General features: G+C 36.2%; 1 protein-coding gene across 9 annotated transcripts in view; it reads left to right on the top strand.

Moving 5' to 3' along the window:
* LOC102066063 (NEDD4 binding protein 2 like 2) overlaps positions 1-19470 on the top strand; it is a 41092-nt gene that overhangs the window by 2499 nt on the left and 19123 nt on the right. For 6 of the 9 annotated variants that reach the window (XM_074535318.1, XM_074535314.1, XM_074535316.1 and 3 more), the window contains 5 exons: positions 155-1584; positions 8566-8690; positions 9092-9180; positions 9532-9608; positions 12922-13065. In XM_074535318.1, coding sequence (XP_074391419.1) covers positions 155-1584; positions 8566-8690; positions 9092-9180; positions 9532-9608; positions 12922-13065 — 1865 coding nt within the window. Of the gene's footprint in view, positions 1-154; positions 1585-8565; positions 8691-9091; positions 9181-9531; positions 9609-12921; positions 14216-19470 lie in introns of those variants that run through there. The other 3 variants (XM_074535320.1, XM_074535321.1, XM_074535319.1) reach the window with 3 other exon arrangements.

Genomic DNA, 19470 nt, shown 5'->3' with positions numbered 1-19470 from the left:
ACCATACTTGGGGTAGGTGATGTGTGTTTTTCTTCTGGGTGAATACATTCTAGTTGAGACCATGGACAGTGTGATGTCATAGCCCTGAGTAACTTCAGCTTTTTTGTACTTTAAAAATGTGCATGCTGATAATGTATTCATTCTTTTTTCTAAGATGCTTCATGCTGAAAATACAGCAAGGCTCTTGGAGTGTCAGGACGAAATCGGAATTGAGCCGTATTCTAAAAGAATGAAGTCGACAGAAGGGGCTTGTGAGAAACTCCCTGATGATGATGACAAAGGTACTCAGAAGAAAGTGGATGTTGAGAGAAAATCAAACGGTTGGATACCTACATGTGCCTTAGATAACCAAGGGCAACACGAAATGCAGAAGCAAGAGAAAATACCTTCTGGTGCCTTGGGATCCTTGAATGAAGTTCTCCCTGAAAATAATCCAGTACTTAGTCAGCCAATTGATTTAGAAACTGGGCAGAATATAAATCCTCCTTTTACATCAATGAATTACTCTGAAGTTGAAGAAGAGAAGGACCCTTTTATTACAAATAATGGTGGTGAAGATAATACTGAAAAAGGCAGTGCATCATTCTCAATAAATAGAAATCAATCAGATGAAGACTTTTTTACAAGCAAAGATTTTATAGGACCTATTTACAAGCCTGCCAAAAGTAACAAGCCGGACAAATCTGGCAATTGCAATGAATGTAGGAACACGGGAGGAGATGAGAATGAATTGTGTGAAAACAGATGTAAAAGAAAGGAGGCGAAGAAGATGCAAGCTGTTTCTGCCTCTGTACCAGAAATAGATGATCAGCTGGATCAGTTCTATAAAGAAATTCACCAGCTGGAAAATGAAAATTTAGATACTAATGTTCAGGAAAAAGAAACAGAAGTTTCTGAGGAACAACACTCTCCATTTAACTCCAGTCAGAGCTCACAAGAAAATTATCAGCCTGTAGTTTTGGGCAGTCCACACCCATTTTATGATAATGGACAGTGTTCTTCGGGAGAACAGAACAGTCAGAAAACAAGCAATGAGCAGCAGTTAGTTGTGGAAACAGGTGGCTGGAAAACTGAAAATACCGTTAATGGCCAAGTAGATACTTGGAACTGCTCAGTGCCTGAATTCAGACCTGCTTGGCAGACTAGAGCATCTTTCAACAAACCTCAGGGACCTTTTCCTCCTAGATTCAGCCATCAATCCCATTTTCAGATATTTGATCCCCCACCTCGAATCCCAAATGTTCCCCCTCCTCAGAATGGAGGATTTCCTTACGAAAGTTACCATGGAAATACTGATATCAGCAGTCATGGTCCATTGCTTGATCAAAATACCAACTATTCTGGTCATGCTGACATCCATAATACTCAGGTCTTCAGGAATGGGAATAATGATCAGAATGGACTCCAAAGTAATGGTTTCTGTGAAACCAGAGAAGAGCGTTGGAATGATCCAAAAGCTGACAGTACAGGAGGAATGCACAACTTTTCTTCGTTGCAGTTATCTGAAGAAAAATTCAGTTCTTCACAGAAATTGCTTCTAATCTTAAGAGGCCTACCAGGTTCAGGGAAATCCACACTTTCTCGGTAAGTGCAGACTTAAAGCTTGAGAAGTTCATTCAAGTAAAATTTTTTAAGAATTTCTAATGTATCTGTAAGCACTAAGGAAACATCTTAGTTTGGAAATTAGATTCTTAAAATGCAGCAGTTTAAAGCTGTCATTTGTACTTAAAGAGTGCAAGTGGCCGTAAATATTAAAAAGATTTACTTGGGGGTTTTGTCTCCCTCAGAGTTTTGATAACCAGGAGCTTCTCTGTGCTAAATTTAAAATGTTGAGCATCCAATAAATTGCATAGTCTTTTATTCTGAAATTTTCGTACTAGTATGTGGTGGTCTGCTGCTTTTTTTTAATTCTTAAATTTAAAAAAACCCTCCCATCAAGTCTAACAATGTCAATTTAACTGAACCAGAAGTCCTTTTTCATGCCCATGTAAAAGTTTTCAAAGGCCATTAGAAGAATGCTGCTGCCCTGAAAATACCTGGTTTTGGTGAATTGAAGAAACTGAGCATTATCTCATTCCATTTTTTCATAGCATGGTCTGTCAATGACTCTTCCTTGTTTGTGAACAACGCACAATAAAAACATTATTTTTTCTTCCAAATATACTTGTTGAAGTCTGACAAGGTTAAAACCAGGTAATATCTCCAACTTGGATTTTCCTTTTGTGGTTTTTTGGCCTATTTTAAAAAGCACAGAAAGTGGACAGAGCATAGATGGTACCTGTGTTAAGTGAAAGTAAGTTTGTCTTGTATATATAAAAAAAGAAGTTTTTGAATCAGTACTTACTGATTGAGTTTCATCCAGAAACTACATCACAGGATGTCTTCTGTAGTTATCATCTGTTGTATGTGAGGAGTCTGTGGAATAGACTCAGTCATCATGTTCTTATTTGTGTTTTTTAATATAAAGAAGTAACATTCTATTTAACATTCTATTAGTGGATTTTTGCTGGTATTTAGGAGACATATTACAACTAGAAATCTCTAATTTTTTTTTTTACATATTTCAGTTGTTTTTACGATAATATTTTTATAGTTACTGATTGCTGTGTTTTGCAAGCCTGCATTTTTGAAGCTGCATGTCCCCATTTGGTATTACTGCAGTAATTTCTTTAATTTGTGAAGGCAACATAAAACATTTAAAAATAACCCTGTGGAAAAAATGCTGCCTTATTCAGTTTAGAGATTGGATACAACTTAATATGAAGATACGAAATATATTTGTTTTCCGTGTTTGGTGTGCTAAATTGTCTCTAAATCTTTCTCCAAATATATGACTCATATAATCTGAAAAATTGTAAATATCTTCAGGTTTTTAAGAACATGTATTTGTGCTTTTTTTCATCTGTCATTAGTGAGATCAGTTACTAATTTTGTTTAGCAGATGGGAAAATGGGCACTATGAGATCAAGGTTAAGAATAGTTACCAAAAGTGAGTGCAGAATTTGAACAGCATGGGGCTTGCTTTTCAGCGTCTTCAATTACATGCAGTTTCATATGTTTAATGCTTGGTTGCAGTTGTTAATTCCCATGAAATCATGGGTCTTGGATATCCTTGGGAAAGAAACTTCCCAGAATTAATGGGTGCCGATGGGGAAAATACCTTTTTTATTAGTTAAGTTGTAATAAACATGTTTTGAACATGTTTTTCTGTGTAACATCATAGAGTTCTGCAGCGTAGCCTAGGACAGCAATGATGTTATATCTGATGCCATATTAGTACCCACAGGTATCTTTGCAGATATTTGCGTTTTTGGCAGCTGCAGACAAACCTTTACTATTTGTGCCAGTAAAATAACTGTGAAGAAAAAGCAGAAAACTGGCATTGTCTGTGTGGATCAGCACTAGAGGGGAATGAGGTGGGAATCTTGTGGGTTTCCCAAGCTGGAAATGACAGCAGGCCAGTAGCGAGACCTTGGAATATCAAATTTCTATGAGCAAGGGTTTTTAAGTACAGGCACTTTTCTTTCTGCCCACAAACTTGACTTGTGTCTGTCTCGAATCTTCCACTGAAGTTTATTTTTGGGTTTGCCTCTTCCATTTCAACTAAACAGTTGGAATTTGGGCATGTTTTTTGGAAGAGAGTGGTGGGTGTGAGCTAGTTCATTGTTCTGCTTGGAGGAGGTCTGTCACCATCTCTGGATCAGGTCAGGTGTGTCTTTGTCAGGCCTGAGCTTAAAAACGCCTCAGAGATTTCTCTGGTCTCACCAAACTTCTCTAGTGCAGTACAAACCACCTGAATAAGGAAGTTGTTCCTAATCTCCAAAATGACGTTCTGAAGACATAATTTGCATGTCCTGTGTAATAACATGTGTTGTTACGTGGTAGAGTGTGGCTCATGTTCTTTGCAGCTTCCCTTCTGATAAGGGAGAGGTTTATTCACTGCAATAGGTCACCATCAGACCTTTCACTGTCTCCACTGCCAGACTAAACAAGCCCAGCTGCTATTAACCTCTCCTTAGATGTTGGATGCTTGCAGCCATCTGTTCAGCCCTCCCATGTTTTTCAGCATGTCTTTTGAATTGGGGAGTCCCACACTGGATACAGTGTTTCAGAATTTCCCACACAAGAACCAGGTAAAGTGTGAGTGATCTCTTCTCACCTGATCTACTGGTCATGCTTCCTCTACTAAAGCCCACGTTGTGATTTGCCCCACCTTGGATGAGGCTACACCATTCACTCATCTCATTTGATGTCCACTGTAATCCTCAGACTCTTTTCAACAGAGCTGCTCAACCACTCACTTCCCTGCCTGTGCTGAGGCTTAGCTTTCATCATTTGTAGAACTTTACTCTTTCTCTGTTGAGCTTCCTGATGTTTTGCTTAGCTCAGTTCCCAGGTTTTTCTGTGGCCTTCTGGATAGGCGCCTCGCTGTTCAGCTCTGTGTTGAGCGTCACTGCTAATCTGGTGTCATCTGTAAGTCTCTGCCTCATCATCCAGGTTTATGATGAAGATACTGAAAAAGTGATCTTAATCTATCCTTTGTTGTTCTCTGCTTGTTACTGGCTGGGAGATGATGTTGGAAGCTTTGATAATTTCTGAGTATGCTGCATTCATCACTCAGTCCTCATTGACAAATGCACTTGTTTCATCAGAGTGTGTTCTGGTCAGTAAAGAATGGCTTGTCTGTTGCAAACCCCACACTGGCTCTTCTTGGTTATCCTAATTTGCTTAACATGTTTGGAAATAGATTTTGAGCATGCACTCCGTTGTTTCCAGGACAGAGCTTAGGTGAGCTTGAGCAGCCATTAGTTCTTTGGGTTATTGTCTTTACTTGCCTTAAATATGAGCACATCAGCCATTTCTGGCTCATTGGGGAGCTCCCCTCATCTCATGGATTTATTTCCTCTGTCCACCTGACTTAGACAATCCCAGCCACTGAGCCTCATACAAAATCTGTTTCTTAACTATCCATTTCCAGTTTTGTATTCCTGTTCATATCCAGTCATGGCTTTTGATCTGTGCTCACTAATTCCATATCTGCTTCTAAGTACTAAGCTGATTTCTTCATTTCCATCTCCAGTCTTCATCCCATTTATGCCCAGATTCATTTTCTCCCTGTTTCAGTCAGTGGCATTATTTCCCTCCCAACTTCATTATGCCAATGTCTTCCCTCTGCTTCACTCTGCCTTGGCCCTGTTTCCTAGCTCTACTGCCAGACCAAGTTGCTTGTTCCAGTGTTTATACCACTATGCTTCCCATATTCCTCCTATTTTAGGCCAGTTTTGTTCCTTTTGTTGCCATTTGTGTGATGGGAGAAATGTGTTCTTATAATGCAGTATTGGTGCTGAATCAGCTTCCTGCCACTGCCAGATTGCTCTGTTCAGGATTGGGTTTGCCCTGAGAATCATGAGTTCTTTTAACTATAATTTGCTATGCACATGACATTTTACAGTGTATACCTTGGGCAGATTTACAAAAAGGTTTTACAGGGCAAACATTTGTCAGATTTCAGTTCTTCAATCCAAAGCTTCTCAGAGAAAAGCTTGGAATAACAAAATACTTTTGTTTAAAAAAAAAATGCTTTATTTTTTCCTTGGTTTTGGAAGAGATTGAGCATTTAGTTAAAAATGTTAGAAAGCATTTTGGCTGGACAGATAACCCAGCAGTGATAGCTTTAGCCCAACTAACCAAAGTCTGCTACAATTAGAAGTAGATGATAATGTGATCTTACAGTCCTGGTAAAAGTTATAGGAAAAGAGACTTGTATTTTTAAAATATTTTGCTACTGAAGTTGGCAGCAGTTGCAATTTGCCTGTTCTCCATAAATACTTAAGCATTAATTTGAATGAAAGAGAGCTTAATGAAATTGAAAGAGCACATATTGGTGTCATTTAAGAAGTCTGGTTTTAGTTAAATCCAGTAACATGTAAAGACAATTCTTTCTCTGGGGCCATTTCTCCTCAGAGGGAAATCTTCTGAAGGGAAGAGTTAGAGTTAATGCTTATAGCTGGATGTAGAAGCAGTGGTGTGCTGTTGTTTCTAATTATATATTTATTTTATCAGTGTTATAAACAGTGCTTTTAGAGGAGCATTTACACAGCTCAGTAATGCTGCATATTTTGAAACTATATTTAGTTATTGCCTACTTTTTTCCTCATCCACAATATAGTAGCTATTTTAAATAGGTGAATTATTTATCTTTTTATTATAAAATCATTTATCAAAGTAGGCTAACCAGGATACATATTTGGGGACTGTTCTAAATGGATTTGTGTGTTTGCATGCATTGGAAAAAATGTGTATTGGTTTGCTGAGTAGTTAATATCTTGGTTTCAACATGAGATTTTTGTATGTCAGGATAATAGCTTCTATTAGATCAGGTAGTATTTCTGGGAAAAGTAGGTAAGCTGCTTTAATTTCAGTGTCCTACTGTGTTCAAAGGGGGTGTTTGCTTGGAGGGAAGGTTTAGGGTGAAAAGAATGTATTCCAGCAGTTGGATAATATGCTACTCATTTCAAGCATGTACACATACTGACTAACCTGGAATTTGACTCTCAGTGGAAATACATTTATCTTTTTTTTCTTTTTTCCTCTCTTAAAAGTGGAGTATTATCTCTGTGGGTTTAGATAGTAGTGATGCTTTCTTTCTGTAGATATGATTTTTGTTCTTTCTGTTCTTTATTCATGGGACTGGGAAAAATTTTACTTCCAAGTACATGTTAGAGGTAAATGAATTATGCCATATGATGTCATCCAGTAGTTTTCTGCTTTGAATTTTAGAAGTTTAAATACTGCAAATACAGTTTACTATATTAAATCTGTTATTTCAGTTATATTGGTCCATTAACAGTTGTGGTGTGTTCTGAACTTCAAAGAATACTAACAAACTATTTCAAGAATACACTTTGTTGATGGGTTTGCAAGATTTCGGAACCCTTGTCACCATAATTCTTTATTGCTGCTAATGATGTGTGGAAGATATATGTGTGGAAGAATTCAATTCAGTGAGTTATTCTCAAGAACATGAACAAATGGAGTCAGTTCTTAGAAATAAAAATGAAAATCAATGTCTCATTAATGCTGATTTGTCAGTTCATATATTCCTATAGATACCTGATGCTCAGGCCCCTAGGAACTGTAGAGGTGTGTCCATCTAGTCAGCCAATAGAAGAATCCCAGATGTTATTTGCTATCTTTTTTAAGGCAGATGGTTCTTTAGGATATGTGTGTATACTTTCAGCACACAAGGAGTGAGTGTGGAAGACATATCCAGTTTTTCTTGCATTATTAATTGGCAAATGTAGCATACTGTAAATAAGAGAATTGAGCCATGTGTGAAATCACAGCCAAGTAACTTAATGAATATAAAATTGTTAAATATTTTATACAAGAGAGGAAGAGGGATAAAAAAATTGCTGCTGTGTGTGATGTATGATTTACTGGTGCCATTTGATCTATTTCAAACAAAAATAGATGATTAATCCTCCTGCACTCTTATAAACCAGTGTAATACACACCCTACTGAAAGATCTAGCCTGTAACAAACCCTATAATTTATATAAATATAAATAGATAATATTTATAACAAAACCAATTATTTATCAGTGTTCAAACGAAGCAGCTGAACTTTAGGTGTATCATGCTCTGCTTTCTCAAATACCTTTGCTATTTGTCCTGAAGCAACCATAACGGGCCTGTTGTTGGTGACAGGTGGCAAAACACAGCAAATTCCTTGTGTGGGAATTACATTCAAGTGGCTCTTCCTGCAGATATATATGGGAAAGCTTGGTAACTGAGAACCAGCATATCTTCCCCTAGGTTATTTGGGATCTGGCCAATTCTTTTTTATTCCTGCCATCTTAGCAATAGTGCAGTCCCACGTACTGCTAGTGCAGTTTGGCTTTTGTAGCTTGTGGGTATGTTGCCTATTTCTGAGCTGGAATAGTTGCCTAAATTTCCATAGATTTCTGAGTGTTGCAGTGGGCTCTACATGCTCTGTGGCACTAACGGGCTTGTTGTGTTTTCAGATTTAAATATACCACAGAATTAAAAAGAGACAAGGAGTCTCTTAAAGTCCAGTCTACACCTATTCTGTAGGCTGGACTTTAAACAGAATTGTACTGTTGGCTCAGTTATATGAGGTTTTCCTTTAAATGCCCATTGCCAAGGACTTTCTGAAACTAGGTTTACATTTGGCAGAATGGGGAGTTTTCATGATCAGATTGCTTTCTAGACATATTTCCAAGTGAGGATTGAGATGGAAAATGTTAGCAAGTATATTTAATTATCATGAGGTACTTATTGCAGTATAGCCGTAAAATTAGATGAATGCAAACATCTCTTGGGAGTGGAGAAGAAACAATAAATGCAGAAATAGCAGAGAGGAAATATTGCTTTGATTTGGATTAGAATTATTGGTAATATAGATGGGTGTGCTTTTTATAAATCTGTCTGAAGTTTGCAAGAAGTTCAGAAATAGGTCACAGTTCAGTCTATTTAAGTTATATATTTTTTAATGTGTTTATCTAAAAAGTGAAAGTGTGTTTTTGTGTTTTCCTTTACCAGTGTTCTGCTTGGTGGGAATTGTGACGGCGTTGTGCTCAGCACCGATGATTATTTCCGCCAGCAGTACGGATACACCTATAATGCTGCTCAGCTTGGTGATGCCCATGAGTGGAACCGCAGGAGAGGTTGGAATGAATAAAAGGCATCCCATTAAGCTGTGTTATGTAGAGGAAATAGAAGTGTAGCATAACATCTATGAGTATTAGGAGTCTATGTGAAAAGGAGTATATGTATTTTAGCAAAGCATACATAGAAATATTTCAAGTGCTTTTATACTTTAATTCATGTGTGTATATATACATTAAATTTTGAACTTCTGCAAGATTCAGAGTTAAAAATAGATAACCTTGATTCTTTGGGCATCAGGTTCTTGTTTCTACTTCTTTTCATTCCTGCCTGTACCTTGTATTCTTTCTCTCAGAACAGAGTGTTTCAGTCAGAGTAGATTAGTGAAAGAAAATCTGGGGCAGTTTTTTTTTGTTTGAGTTACATGTGGTTTATTAACTTGCACAATTTTTCATTTCAGCAAAGCAAGCAATGGAGCAGGGAAAATCTCCAGTTATAATAGACAACACTAATACTCAAGCCTGGGAAATGAAGCCTTATGTGGAAGTGGTAGGTTTTGTTGCATGATTGTCACCAACTTAGACTCAGACTTACCCTGGCTGCATGGGATAAGTTGATACGTTTTTGTCCAGAAACATTTTTATTCAAGTTTTTAAAAAGAGAGACTGCTTATTGATAATGATTAGTAATTGGTGTGGCAGTGGTTTAGTTCAAGAATTGATCTTGACTTTAATTTGCTTAGCCTGAAATGAAAGCTAAGACAGGCTGGGTGTAAGCGAAATTCAGCAAGTACCACAGCAGAGTATGCTGCTGCATCTGTTTATTATATTTGTCTTTTATTTTTTTTCTTGCTTTATGTCATCAGGATACATATCACACATATTTCTTTGCTTGCTGCAGGCTCTAGAAAAAGGATACAGAGTGGAATTCCATGAGCCAGATACTTGGTGGAAGTTTGATCCTGATGAACTAGAAAAGTAAGGTTTCTCTTACACAAATCATGGGACTTTATATATATAGAGAGATAGATAGATAAATATGAATGCATAAATATATATGCAGTACGTTATATCTTATTCAAAATATTTTCTCAAGTTCCTTACCAGTAATATGAAATGTATTTTATTTAAATAGGCATTTTGAGGTGTACATTTACATGGACGTTTTATGGATAAATAAGTAAACCAGCTCTATCTAGTTGGCCCAAAATATCAGTATTAAAATTTTATTGGACTTGTGTAGATGTAACTAAGAGTACTGCTGAACATGGGTCGTTGAATTTTTGGGTTCTGAGAGTGCTTGGGAAGCTGCTTATTCTTCTTGGTTAATGTCCTTTTTGTCTCAGATATATCTGCTTTAGGAATCTATGAGGTATCAAACCAGCTCAAGGATATTTCTTTGTTTGAAAAGTAGTGTAATATTTTCACAGTTGATGACAGAGTTCTCTCACTGATTTTTGTTTTATATACATCCAGCTGACTTTGCCTCTAATGTTTCAGCTTTGTAGCCCCTACTGTGCACGAAATATTTGTATTTTTATATATATATATCTAATGCTTGCATTACTGACTTGGACTCTGGTTTATAAATGTTCTAAAGTTTTCACCTTTTGCTCGTAAGCTACCACTCACTTGTTTCTAGAGATGGAGTTCTCTCTCTGTAGAGCAATAGTCAGTTTTTCTAGTTTGGCATGCAGCACAGCCAAGTTAGGAATCTTAGTAATCAGGCACTTAAGATTTCCATTACACAAAACAGACTAATTTTCCAGGAAAATTCATGTTTCCAGATGATCTTAACAAGCAACAGGATAAACTGCTGTGTTGTTACTGTTGAATTTTATTGTTCAATTATTAATTGTAGGAGTAAAGTTGATATCTTTCCCAGAGCAAAACCCTTGAACTGTGAAGTGCTGTTACTAGTTTTTAGAAGATTCCTAGAAATATTTTAGCAGTTCTAGTTGCTTTAAATATTTAAACGGAGACCCATTGCTTGGAAACTTTATTTTTTGTGAATTTAATAAAGGTGGTGATGTAAGTTTTCATTTTGTTCCTTGGGAGTTAACTTGGGAGAGGGCTCCTCAGTTTTGTTTCACCAGCAAACTTGCTGAGGGTGCAGTGGTGAAGGGCAGTATGGAAGCATTTATTAGTGGCAGAACTTTTATCAATAAGTTTTTTAGCTTTTATCAAAAGATTCTGTGTTCCTCCATGCAAAACAGTCCTCCTCCCCTGTCTGTTAGGAGCCTTTGCTGGTATGTCTGCTTTGGTTCAGATAGGTGCCTTTATGCTCTCTCAGCATAGCGAAGCTGCCAAAGAATGAGTGAAGACATGTCTGAAGAGGAGATCCCAGTATTAAATGACACTATACAGCAAATTGATTTCCTTTTTTAAATCAGTTTCTACGCTTGATGCGATTTTGCTGCTGGTGATTTTATTATCCTGCAAGGAGAAGTACTTCGTCTTTTAGGAAGTGATTATGCACAAGTCCATTCAGTTGTGGATGTGTGTGCACTTTATGTCCAGTGCACTTGAGCTGTAATTTTTTTCTAGGAGTACTAAGATAGTAAAATATTGAATATTGATAGGAAAATATTGAATAACTTTCTGCTTCCACTATTTGGCATTAAATGACTTAGACTTGCTCTTCTCATTTTTTGTCTGTCACAAATGTCAACTGCTTTATAAAATCCACATATTTCTAGAGGGTCAACTTTTTTCTCTATCATTACCCTTGTTCATATTTGTGAATAAAATCAAAACTGCTAAGACTCACCAAGTGATTAGTTCAACATGCAGCTGCTCCTGGGCTGCTTTTGCACAATGTAGAAATTAAAAGCATTTAAACAATGAGCCACGATCACTCCAGCTTCTGGTGTTGTCTCAGGGAGGAGTGTGAGGGAAATGCTCTGCTTAAGCATTTTCTTCACAGAAAGCAAGCTGATAAAATGCACCTTTAAGGAGCCAATGTAATTTTGAACAGTTCTGTGATCACCAGTTCTACTTCCATTCTGAATGTGAAATTAGTGTGCTACCTGCCACGTGCTTTGAGCTCTTGTCAACTTGATACTTACTTCTTTGTTACAATAATACTCCTCAAGTCCTGAGGGGACTAGTGGTGAGGAATCAGTCTTCTAAAATATTTCTGTATGGAATATTGTCTTTCCAGTGTAGCCTGTTTGTTCCCACTGTTGATTTCTCCTCTGTAGAACTGATGAAGTTGTTAAGGCCTGTACCTCTTCTGTCCCTAGGAGAAAGTACAAAGATGCAGAAATATATTCTCTGTTGGTTTGTTGGGGACATAATTTAGCTTGGACATTATTTCTTGGCAAGAAAAAGTATTGGGTTATGATCAATGCTTGTTTATGCTATCACAACCTTTTGTTTCTGTTTTATGTCTCTTCTTTTAGATTCATTTCCATTACAATTCTGTCAATTCTATGGCATTCAGTTTGTGCATGAGGCTTGTGGTTTTCTTCTGGCAGAGACTGAAATTCTCTGCTAACATGGATTTTAAGGTCCTATTCCATAAATACCAAGGAGATTTTATGTATATGTTTGTATATATATATATATATATATATGCTCTCATATAATGTGCTCAGGTTCTTAATAGACCAAGTTCTCCCTGAAAGTAGCTGGTTTCTGAGCACTGCAAGAATAAGACAGCACCTTTGATACCTTTTCCCTTACATGTGTTTCACTACATTTCTGAATTTACAACAAGTGCGACTTACAACTAGTAGATTAAAGTGTTCTGAGTGTGTGTTTTTCTGGTTCAGAACTAAAGTCGCTTCTTCTTCTTCTGCAGAGGTTTCCTGATGAGAAAATATTCTGTCATTAAGTCTTGCAACAGTGTAGTTGCATATTTTATGCTAGTTTGAACGTTTCTTTCATAAGGAGTAGTCTGTGCTGTTATTAATCTCTACTCATTAAAATCTGTACATGTAAATCCTACATGTAAAATCTGATGAATAAATAGTAAAATCCTTGTAGGGTAATTCAGGTGCATAGTTATAGTGAATAACATCATATTTGTATATGGAGAAGAACAACTGTATTGTTTGCTGTTACTCATAATATGCAGCTGTGAATTGTTAAAATAAGCCTTAGTGCAAGTTGAATACCTTGAGAATGAGGATATAGTATAATGAAAACAAGTAGAAAAATTGAAAATTTAGAGGGTTTTTTCTTAGAGACTGTACATACAATTTTACACATATATATTTACTTAGATATATAACTATATATAGCTATAAACATACCGGATAATTTATTGTCATTTTTGTTTTTGTAGGAGAAATAAGCATGGAGTCACTCGTGAGAAGATTGCTCAGATGTTGGAACGCTATGAATATCAAATATCCATCCCTATTGTCATGAATTCAGTGGTACCTCCCCACAAAAACACTCAAAGACCACCTCTGCAGAGAAGACATAGGTGGGGAGAAAATACAGACTCATGGAGTTCTTTCAGTATTTCCAGTAGCCAGTAACACAGTTGCAGTCAGTTAATAAGAATCTGTTATTTGCCCTTTTAAAACACATCATCACTTCCAATAAAGTAGCGATTTTCTGTGTTTTAAATAGGCCTATTTCAAGACCCATTTTCTTCTGGAGGTTGTTCTTTTTAATGGACTTGCGTGTAAATAAAATTGTACATTTAATGTTTTTTAAAACTATTAAAGTTGTAAGACCTTGGATTTTAGTAAAATATTTAATATAGTATGGCATATAGCAGTCTTTCTTTGGAAATCTAAGACAATGATGTCATATATTAGATAACTGTTGAGCAGTTTTTTTAAAGAAGGAGTCATATTAAGGATTTTTAAAAGAGAAGTAAAGCTCAAAAAGAAGAGTTTATTTATGTAGTAATCAATTTTAATTATAGTTATTTAGTGTTCTTATCTTTTTGGAGATTTTTTTGAAAGCAGTTATGCTCTGGATTGTCCTTTAGTTCTATTTGGCATATATTGCCAATTGGCAAAATTTTGGCATGTGTTTTTGACTTCAGTTAAGAGGTTTAAATTTTTTGTTGTTGTTTTCTTGGGTTTTTTAGGTTTTTCCCTTTCTTTTTTGGTCTCAGAAGTTCATGTGGCAGCTGAAGCAACATTCTGCCAGTACAGTATTCACCAGTCATAAACTGTGCAACCTGAATTTTTTTTTTTATTCTCATCAGTAGTATATAAACTGTGATGATGTTGGCACACCGCCAACTTGTTTTGTGCTGACTGAAAAAAAACCTAAATTTTATCACTAAACCACTGAAATTTCACAGCTGTGTCTTTCTAAATCAGTTTCTTTCATTTGTGATAAAAATGAAGTTTTAAAAAATTAGGCTGTCAATTCCCAGTCCTCAGTTAGGATGAATCAATTCAATATAAATAGTGGATATAATTCTGTAAAACCATCTTGCATTCCTAATTTTGGCATAGCCAACGTAATCTGTTTAGCACATAACAAAGAATGAGCCAGCATGGAGACTGACTAATTTACTGCTCTTTTTCTCTTTAAAAAATTATGAATTTGTAAGTATTCACTTTGCCTTTTTTCTAACAGTTTGCTGTATTAATAAAATATATTTGTGTTCAGTATTGTTGAAGTAGTTCAATGCAACAGTTTATATTTTCAGGCTCAAAATTAGGATTTTGTACAGATGAGCATTATTGCTGCCCTGCTAGCTGAAATAACCTAACTACTCTTGACTTCCTTATACACTGAATGATCAAACATTGACTAGGAAATTTTGTCAAGAGCATGAGTATGTAACAAAAAGAATTTAGATGATTATCTACTACTCATTTTGTGTCACAGTATCAGAATTTGAAAACTGCAAAGCCAGCATAATTTCTTAAATTGTAGACAATTTTTCAATAGGCCCTAAAAATTGCTTCATCAATAAAGTCTGAATACCATGAGAGCTGAAAATCAAGCTATATAATGAGGTATCTTTCTGTGGTTTTCTACACCTATTGTGCAAATTTATGTTTTAATTATTTGAGCCAGAATTTAAAATCTCACTAGCACCTGCATTGTTAATATATTGAATTATCTGTTTGTGTGGAAAAGAGATTCCCCAACTATTTTAATAATCTTCCTTTATTGTCTGTTATTCATATCAAGTATTTAGTGTATTTTAGTTTTCATTGTTATATTTTTCCATGTCTCAAAAGAATCATGGATATAATTGTAAATGCTCATTAATACTTCAGTTATGCCAAAATTTTTATATTTAAACATGAAAGCACATTTCAAGTGTGAGGAAGATAAAAAGATTTTAGACTCATTTACTCATGCTATAACATGATAAAATTTATTGAGGCTTATGTAATATTCACACATTGCTAAGGCATGGCAAAAAAAAGCTGATTATTGAAGACTGAAATGGGGTGGTTTAGCAGTATTTATTTGAATAGGTACTAATTTGTACTGCTCTAAGATGGTGCAGCTTTTCTTGTGATGCCTCTTTAATTATCACTGGATGGGAGTGTTTTTGCTGTGCAAAGTGTGCTGATCAATTGGCCTGCAGTTTGAAAAGGACACTTAATGAAGGGAAGCTTTGCAATTTGTGTATCAAACATTTGTAAATTGGTTCATCTGTACAGCTGTATTCTAAGGTAAGTACAGTGACATGATAGGTGAAAACCCACTGGAATTACTGTCCGTGTAACACTTGTGTTTCATGGTATAATCATATTTCATGAGGATATGACAGTCACAGGTCATAGACATATCTCAAGTTGATTTTACACTATTTATAGGTAAAAAATTTATGTGAAATACATGTTACAGATACTGAATTTCTCATGCCCTCAAAACCAAGGAAAATTAGTTATTTGGTCAAAATGTGCAAGAAATGTAAGAACTTGCTGCTTAGCTAGACAGAGGATCTAAAAATTCTTACTGTCGGTACTTTCTGTACAGTACTTCTGTTGATGATGATACTGTAACTAGAATGATGGCTTCCCATTGTTCACTTTTTAAATAAATTGCTAGTTCATCATATTTCATAAATAATAATGTCAGATTGGTTTTTGTTTTTAAATTTAACTAATGCATACAGCCATAATATTATAAGTAAAAATCCTAAGTTTTTCCTGCATACTTGAAACTAGTGGGATGTTTGGTAAGTAAATTTAAGAGCTAACTTTTCTAAGCATGAAATTTACATGAAAATTAATTTGTAGAACATACATAAATTGGTTCATTATCAAGGCATCAATATAGCAGACCACTTAGCATCAGCTTTATAAGGAAAAGTGCTTTTAGTTTTACTGCTTCATCTAAGCTGCTATTTCCTGGTTTATTGGTTTATATCCTGAATTACCAAAAGTTCATCAGCATTCATTGGATGATGTAGTTTTCTTATTTTAATTTTGTATAGTTAAGAAAAAAATTGCCACCCCAAGACCAAACCCTAAAAAACCTGTGTGCTAGTGTTGGGTGGGATAAAGTTAGTTGTTTTCAGAATAGCTGATCTGGGACTGTGTTTTAGATTTGCCTGGAAACGTTATTGATAACACAGGGGTGTTTTTGCTACTGCTGAGCAGTGTTTACACAGCATCAAGGCCTTTCTGCTCCTCTCAGATTTGGGAGGGGACAAAGCTGGGACAGCTGACCCTGGCTGACCAAAGGGAGATCCCAGACCTTGTATATAAGGTATATAAGGCTGGAGGAAGAAGGAGTGAGGGGGTTTGGAATGGTGGTGGTTGTCTTCTGAAGTAAGAGTTCCATGTGATGGAGCCTGGCTTTTCTGGGAGATGGCTGAACACCTGCCTGCCTGTGGGAAGTGGTGAATGAATTCCTTGTTTTGTTTTGCTTTGCTTGCATGTGCAGCTCTTGCTTTACCTGTTAAACTGTCTTTATCTCAAACCATGAGTTTTCCCACTTTTACCCTTCTAATCTCCTTCTTCATTCCATCAGGAGAGAGTTGAGTGAGGGGCTGTGTGGGGCTGAGGTGATGCTGGGGATAAACCATGACAGCCTGGTGTAACACTGCTAATTTTTTGAGATGTGATGTTAAATTATCTCCTGTGAGGTATCCTGTCTTCTGTTCTTGTAGCCATACCCTCTTCAAGTTCAATTTAGTTTGCCATGATGCATAATTTTTTAAGCTATGTGTGTTTAAGAAGGCGGCCAAGATTTCATCTGACATCTGTCTCTTGAAGCCTTTTGCAGAGACAGTTGTTTCTCTGCTAATAGATCACTGAAAACAAGGCTTTCTCTAGCTAAAACCCATAACATTTGTATTTATTGTTTGTGTGTCTTTCCTGTTGTAATTTAAACTGTTGGTATTTTCTTCTTTTAGCTGAACAGTAAGTTTCATTCTCAGTGAATTAGAAGAATTCTCACATTCATGTGTGGCATGTAGTTATAACTGCTGCTTTCTCCTAGCAGTCATGTTCTCTGGAGGAAATGTTTTTGCTCAGTGCTGGTACATCATGGAGATGAGGTGCATAGGTATGTGTTGAGACTTCAAAAGAGCAGACACATGTATTACAATTCCCTGTAAAAAGCGTTAAAAATACAGTGTTGAAATAAAATTGAAAGTAAGCCCTCATTTTAAGTGATCAGATGTTTCATGTGGATCAGATGTAGAAATATTTCTCTTTGAGGTTTCTAGATTGATGCTTGTCTCATTTTAATGTTGGTGTTCTTGTCCTTTTGAAATAAAAGCAAGAGCAGAGAATAAAGCTCTCTATTAATATCCTAGGTGAAAATCTTGTACATCAGTAAATTTGGTTTTTTTTTTATAGGCTAATTGGTTGAAATTAGCTTCAAACCTGCCTGTTTTGAAATCACAGGAAAAAAAAGTGTGAAAACATAATTGGTCTTATTTTTAAAAAAAGGTAACAGTTTATCAAGGTCTAATCATCTCAAATTTGTCTTAATTTATTACTGTAGTAATGGAGAAGCTGCAAATGGTGGGTTTTGGTTGAGGTATGGTGTCAGTGGAATTCTAGATCAAGGATAATAAAAGCATTGAAGTATTTTGTCTGGAATTGGTTTTTGCAGTTTCCTTTTAGCTGATAGTGCTGCCGCTTCATTTCTCTGGTAGGGAGGCAGTCCTTGACCATGTCATGTGTACCTTACTGATTCATGGTGTTCTTGTAACAATATCATGTTGTGCCAGGCCAGAATATATCCATGAAAACCCAAAACAAAACAAAAAAATCAGTTGTACTTGCAGTCTTTTTAATGATGTTAAATTTTTTGTTTTGTTGTCTAAACTACTGATTTTTTGAAAGGCTGAATTCTCTTGGGTCATATTGTTTAACCTCTTTCTAAATTGCTAACAGACTAAGAAGTGCTGCTTTAGCTTACTGAGTAAGCATTTGCTTATTTCTAAGGGATGTATTTGTATCATGTATAAATCAGTCTTAGTCATAGGCCCATAATCCTGTGTGACTGTTATATTATTCATGATACTTTTAGGGTTTTTTTTTTTTCCTTTATTCATTACCTTTAGGTCTGGGTAGCCTGTATTATAGGTTATAATAGTCTATGAGAAATTATTGAACAGCTTATCCCACATCTTGCTCTTAGCCATTAATAGTTTCTGAAGGCTCATGAACCTGGCTTAGGAGTGGAGGGACTGTATTACTTTCCCCCGTTTGGCATTTTTCCTGATAGCCTGCAAGATGGATACAGTGTTTTTCAGGGACTTTGACAACAAAAGGATAGACATGGAATAGTCTGCCCGAAGCAGGTCTGGTCTGTATGTCTGAGCTGCATTTGTGGCTCTTTGCAGGCATTTGCTACATGTGCTAAATGCTCAATGAATATTTAGCATTCTCCTTCACTTTATGGAGACTCTGCTTATGGCAGTGCAGCAAAAATTCATTATGTAGGATTATAAATTGAATTGTTTGTATATAATATGTGGATGGCAGAGCATTGTGTTTCATTCTGTTTCTGCTTTGTTCCTGCAGTCTAAACTGAGTTCCTGATTCTAATACTTAGGTGCCTTTCTTGGTCCTAGGTCTAGGTCCTCTTAGATGAGAAGCAACAGGTGGAGGTTGCAACATCCAATTTGTATTGGATAGTGGCTTGTGTAATCTCATCCTTGGAATATTCAAAATTTTTATTGGCAAGGCACTGAGCAATGAGATCATGATAGTGCTTTGAGCAGGGGTTGGACCACATGATCTCCAGAGGCCCTTTCTGACAGAAGTTATTTGGTTGTAAGTGATGGAGTGAGAGCAGTGTCCAGAATATCAGAAGAGTTAGCCCTTACCTATCAGAGCAGTTTTAAGTCACTAATGGAAGTGCTGCCTGGTCTCAGGGTGTTGGATGCTGGCTGTGATGTTGTTCTTATTCTCAGGTGGACCCTAAGTTTCTGGCTTTAACTAGCAGCAAAACTGGTGGTGCCCTTTATTCTGGTTATGTTTCATAGCAGTGTTGGCAGGTTGTTCACAGGTTCAACAGGTTGCTCAGTACCTTTAGCTGCTCCCCTTTTCTCTCCCTCAGTGTCCATTTAGCTGTATTGTCTTTCCAGAACTAGAAGATAATAGTATATATTAGTGCTTCTCTAAAATAATTTTTTATTTTTTGTCCAAAGACAAATTTCTGTTGATGCTCACTGAATTGCAAAATTGAAAGACAGTTTTCTGCACCTATTTGTCCCCAACACTCTAGGAATAATACAGGGCTGTTTTTTTAAAAGTAATCATCTTTAAGGGGCTAATTCATCATGTCTTTTGTATATCTCTAGCCCTTTGGTAAAAGATATTTGAAAAGGAAAATGAGTGAATACCAGAGTGTAGTATGCAGAAATAGTAAAATTTGGATGCTAGCATGACGAAGTATGGAGATTTGTTGGAAAAGGTGTAATAATGTCCACAGA

This window comes from Zonotrichia albicollis, chromosome 2 (genome assembly GCF_047830755.1).
Source record: "Zonotrichia albicollis isolate bZonAlb1 chromosome 2, bZonAlb1.hap1, whole genome shotgun sequence".
In the NCBI taxonomy this organism is placed as follows: Eukaryota; Metazoa; Chordata; class Aves; order Passeriformes; family Passerellidae; genus Zonotrichia; species Zonotrichia albicollis.
The sequence above is the reverse complement of the archived record's forward strand: the minus strand, read 5'-3'. Positions and strand labels throughout refer to the sequence as shown.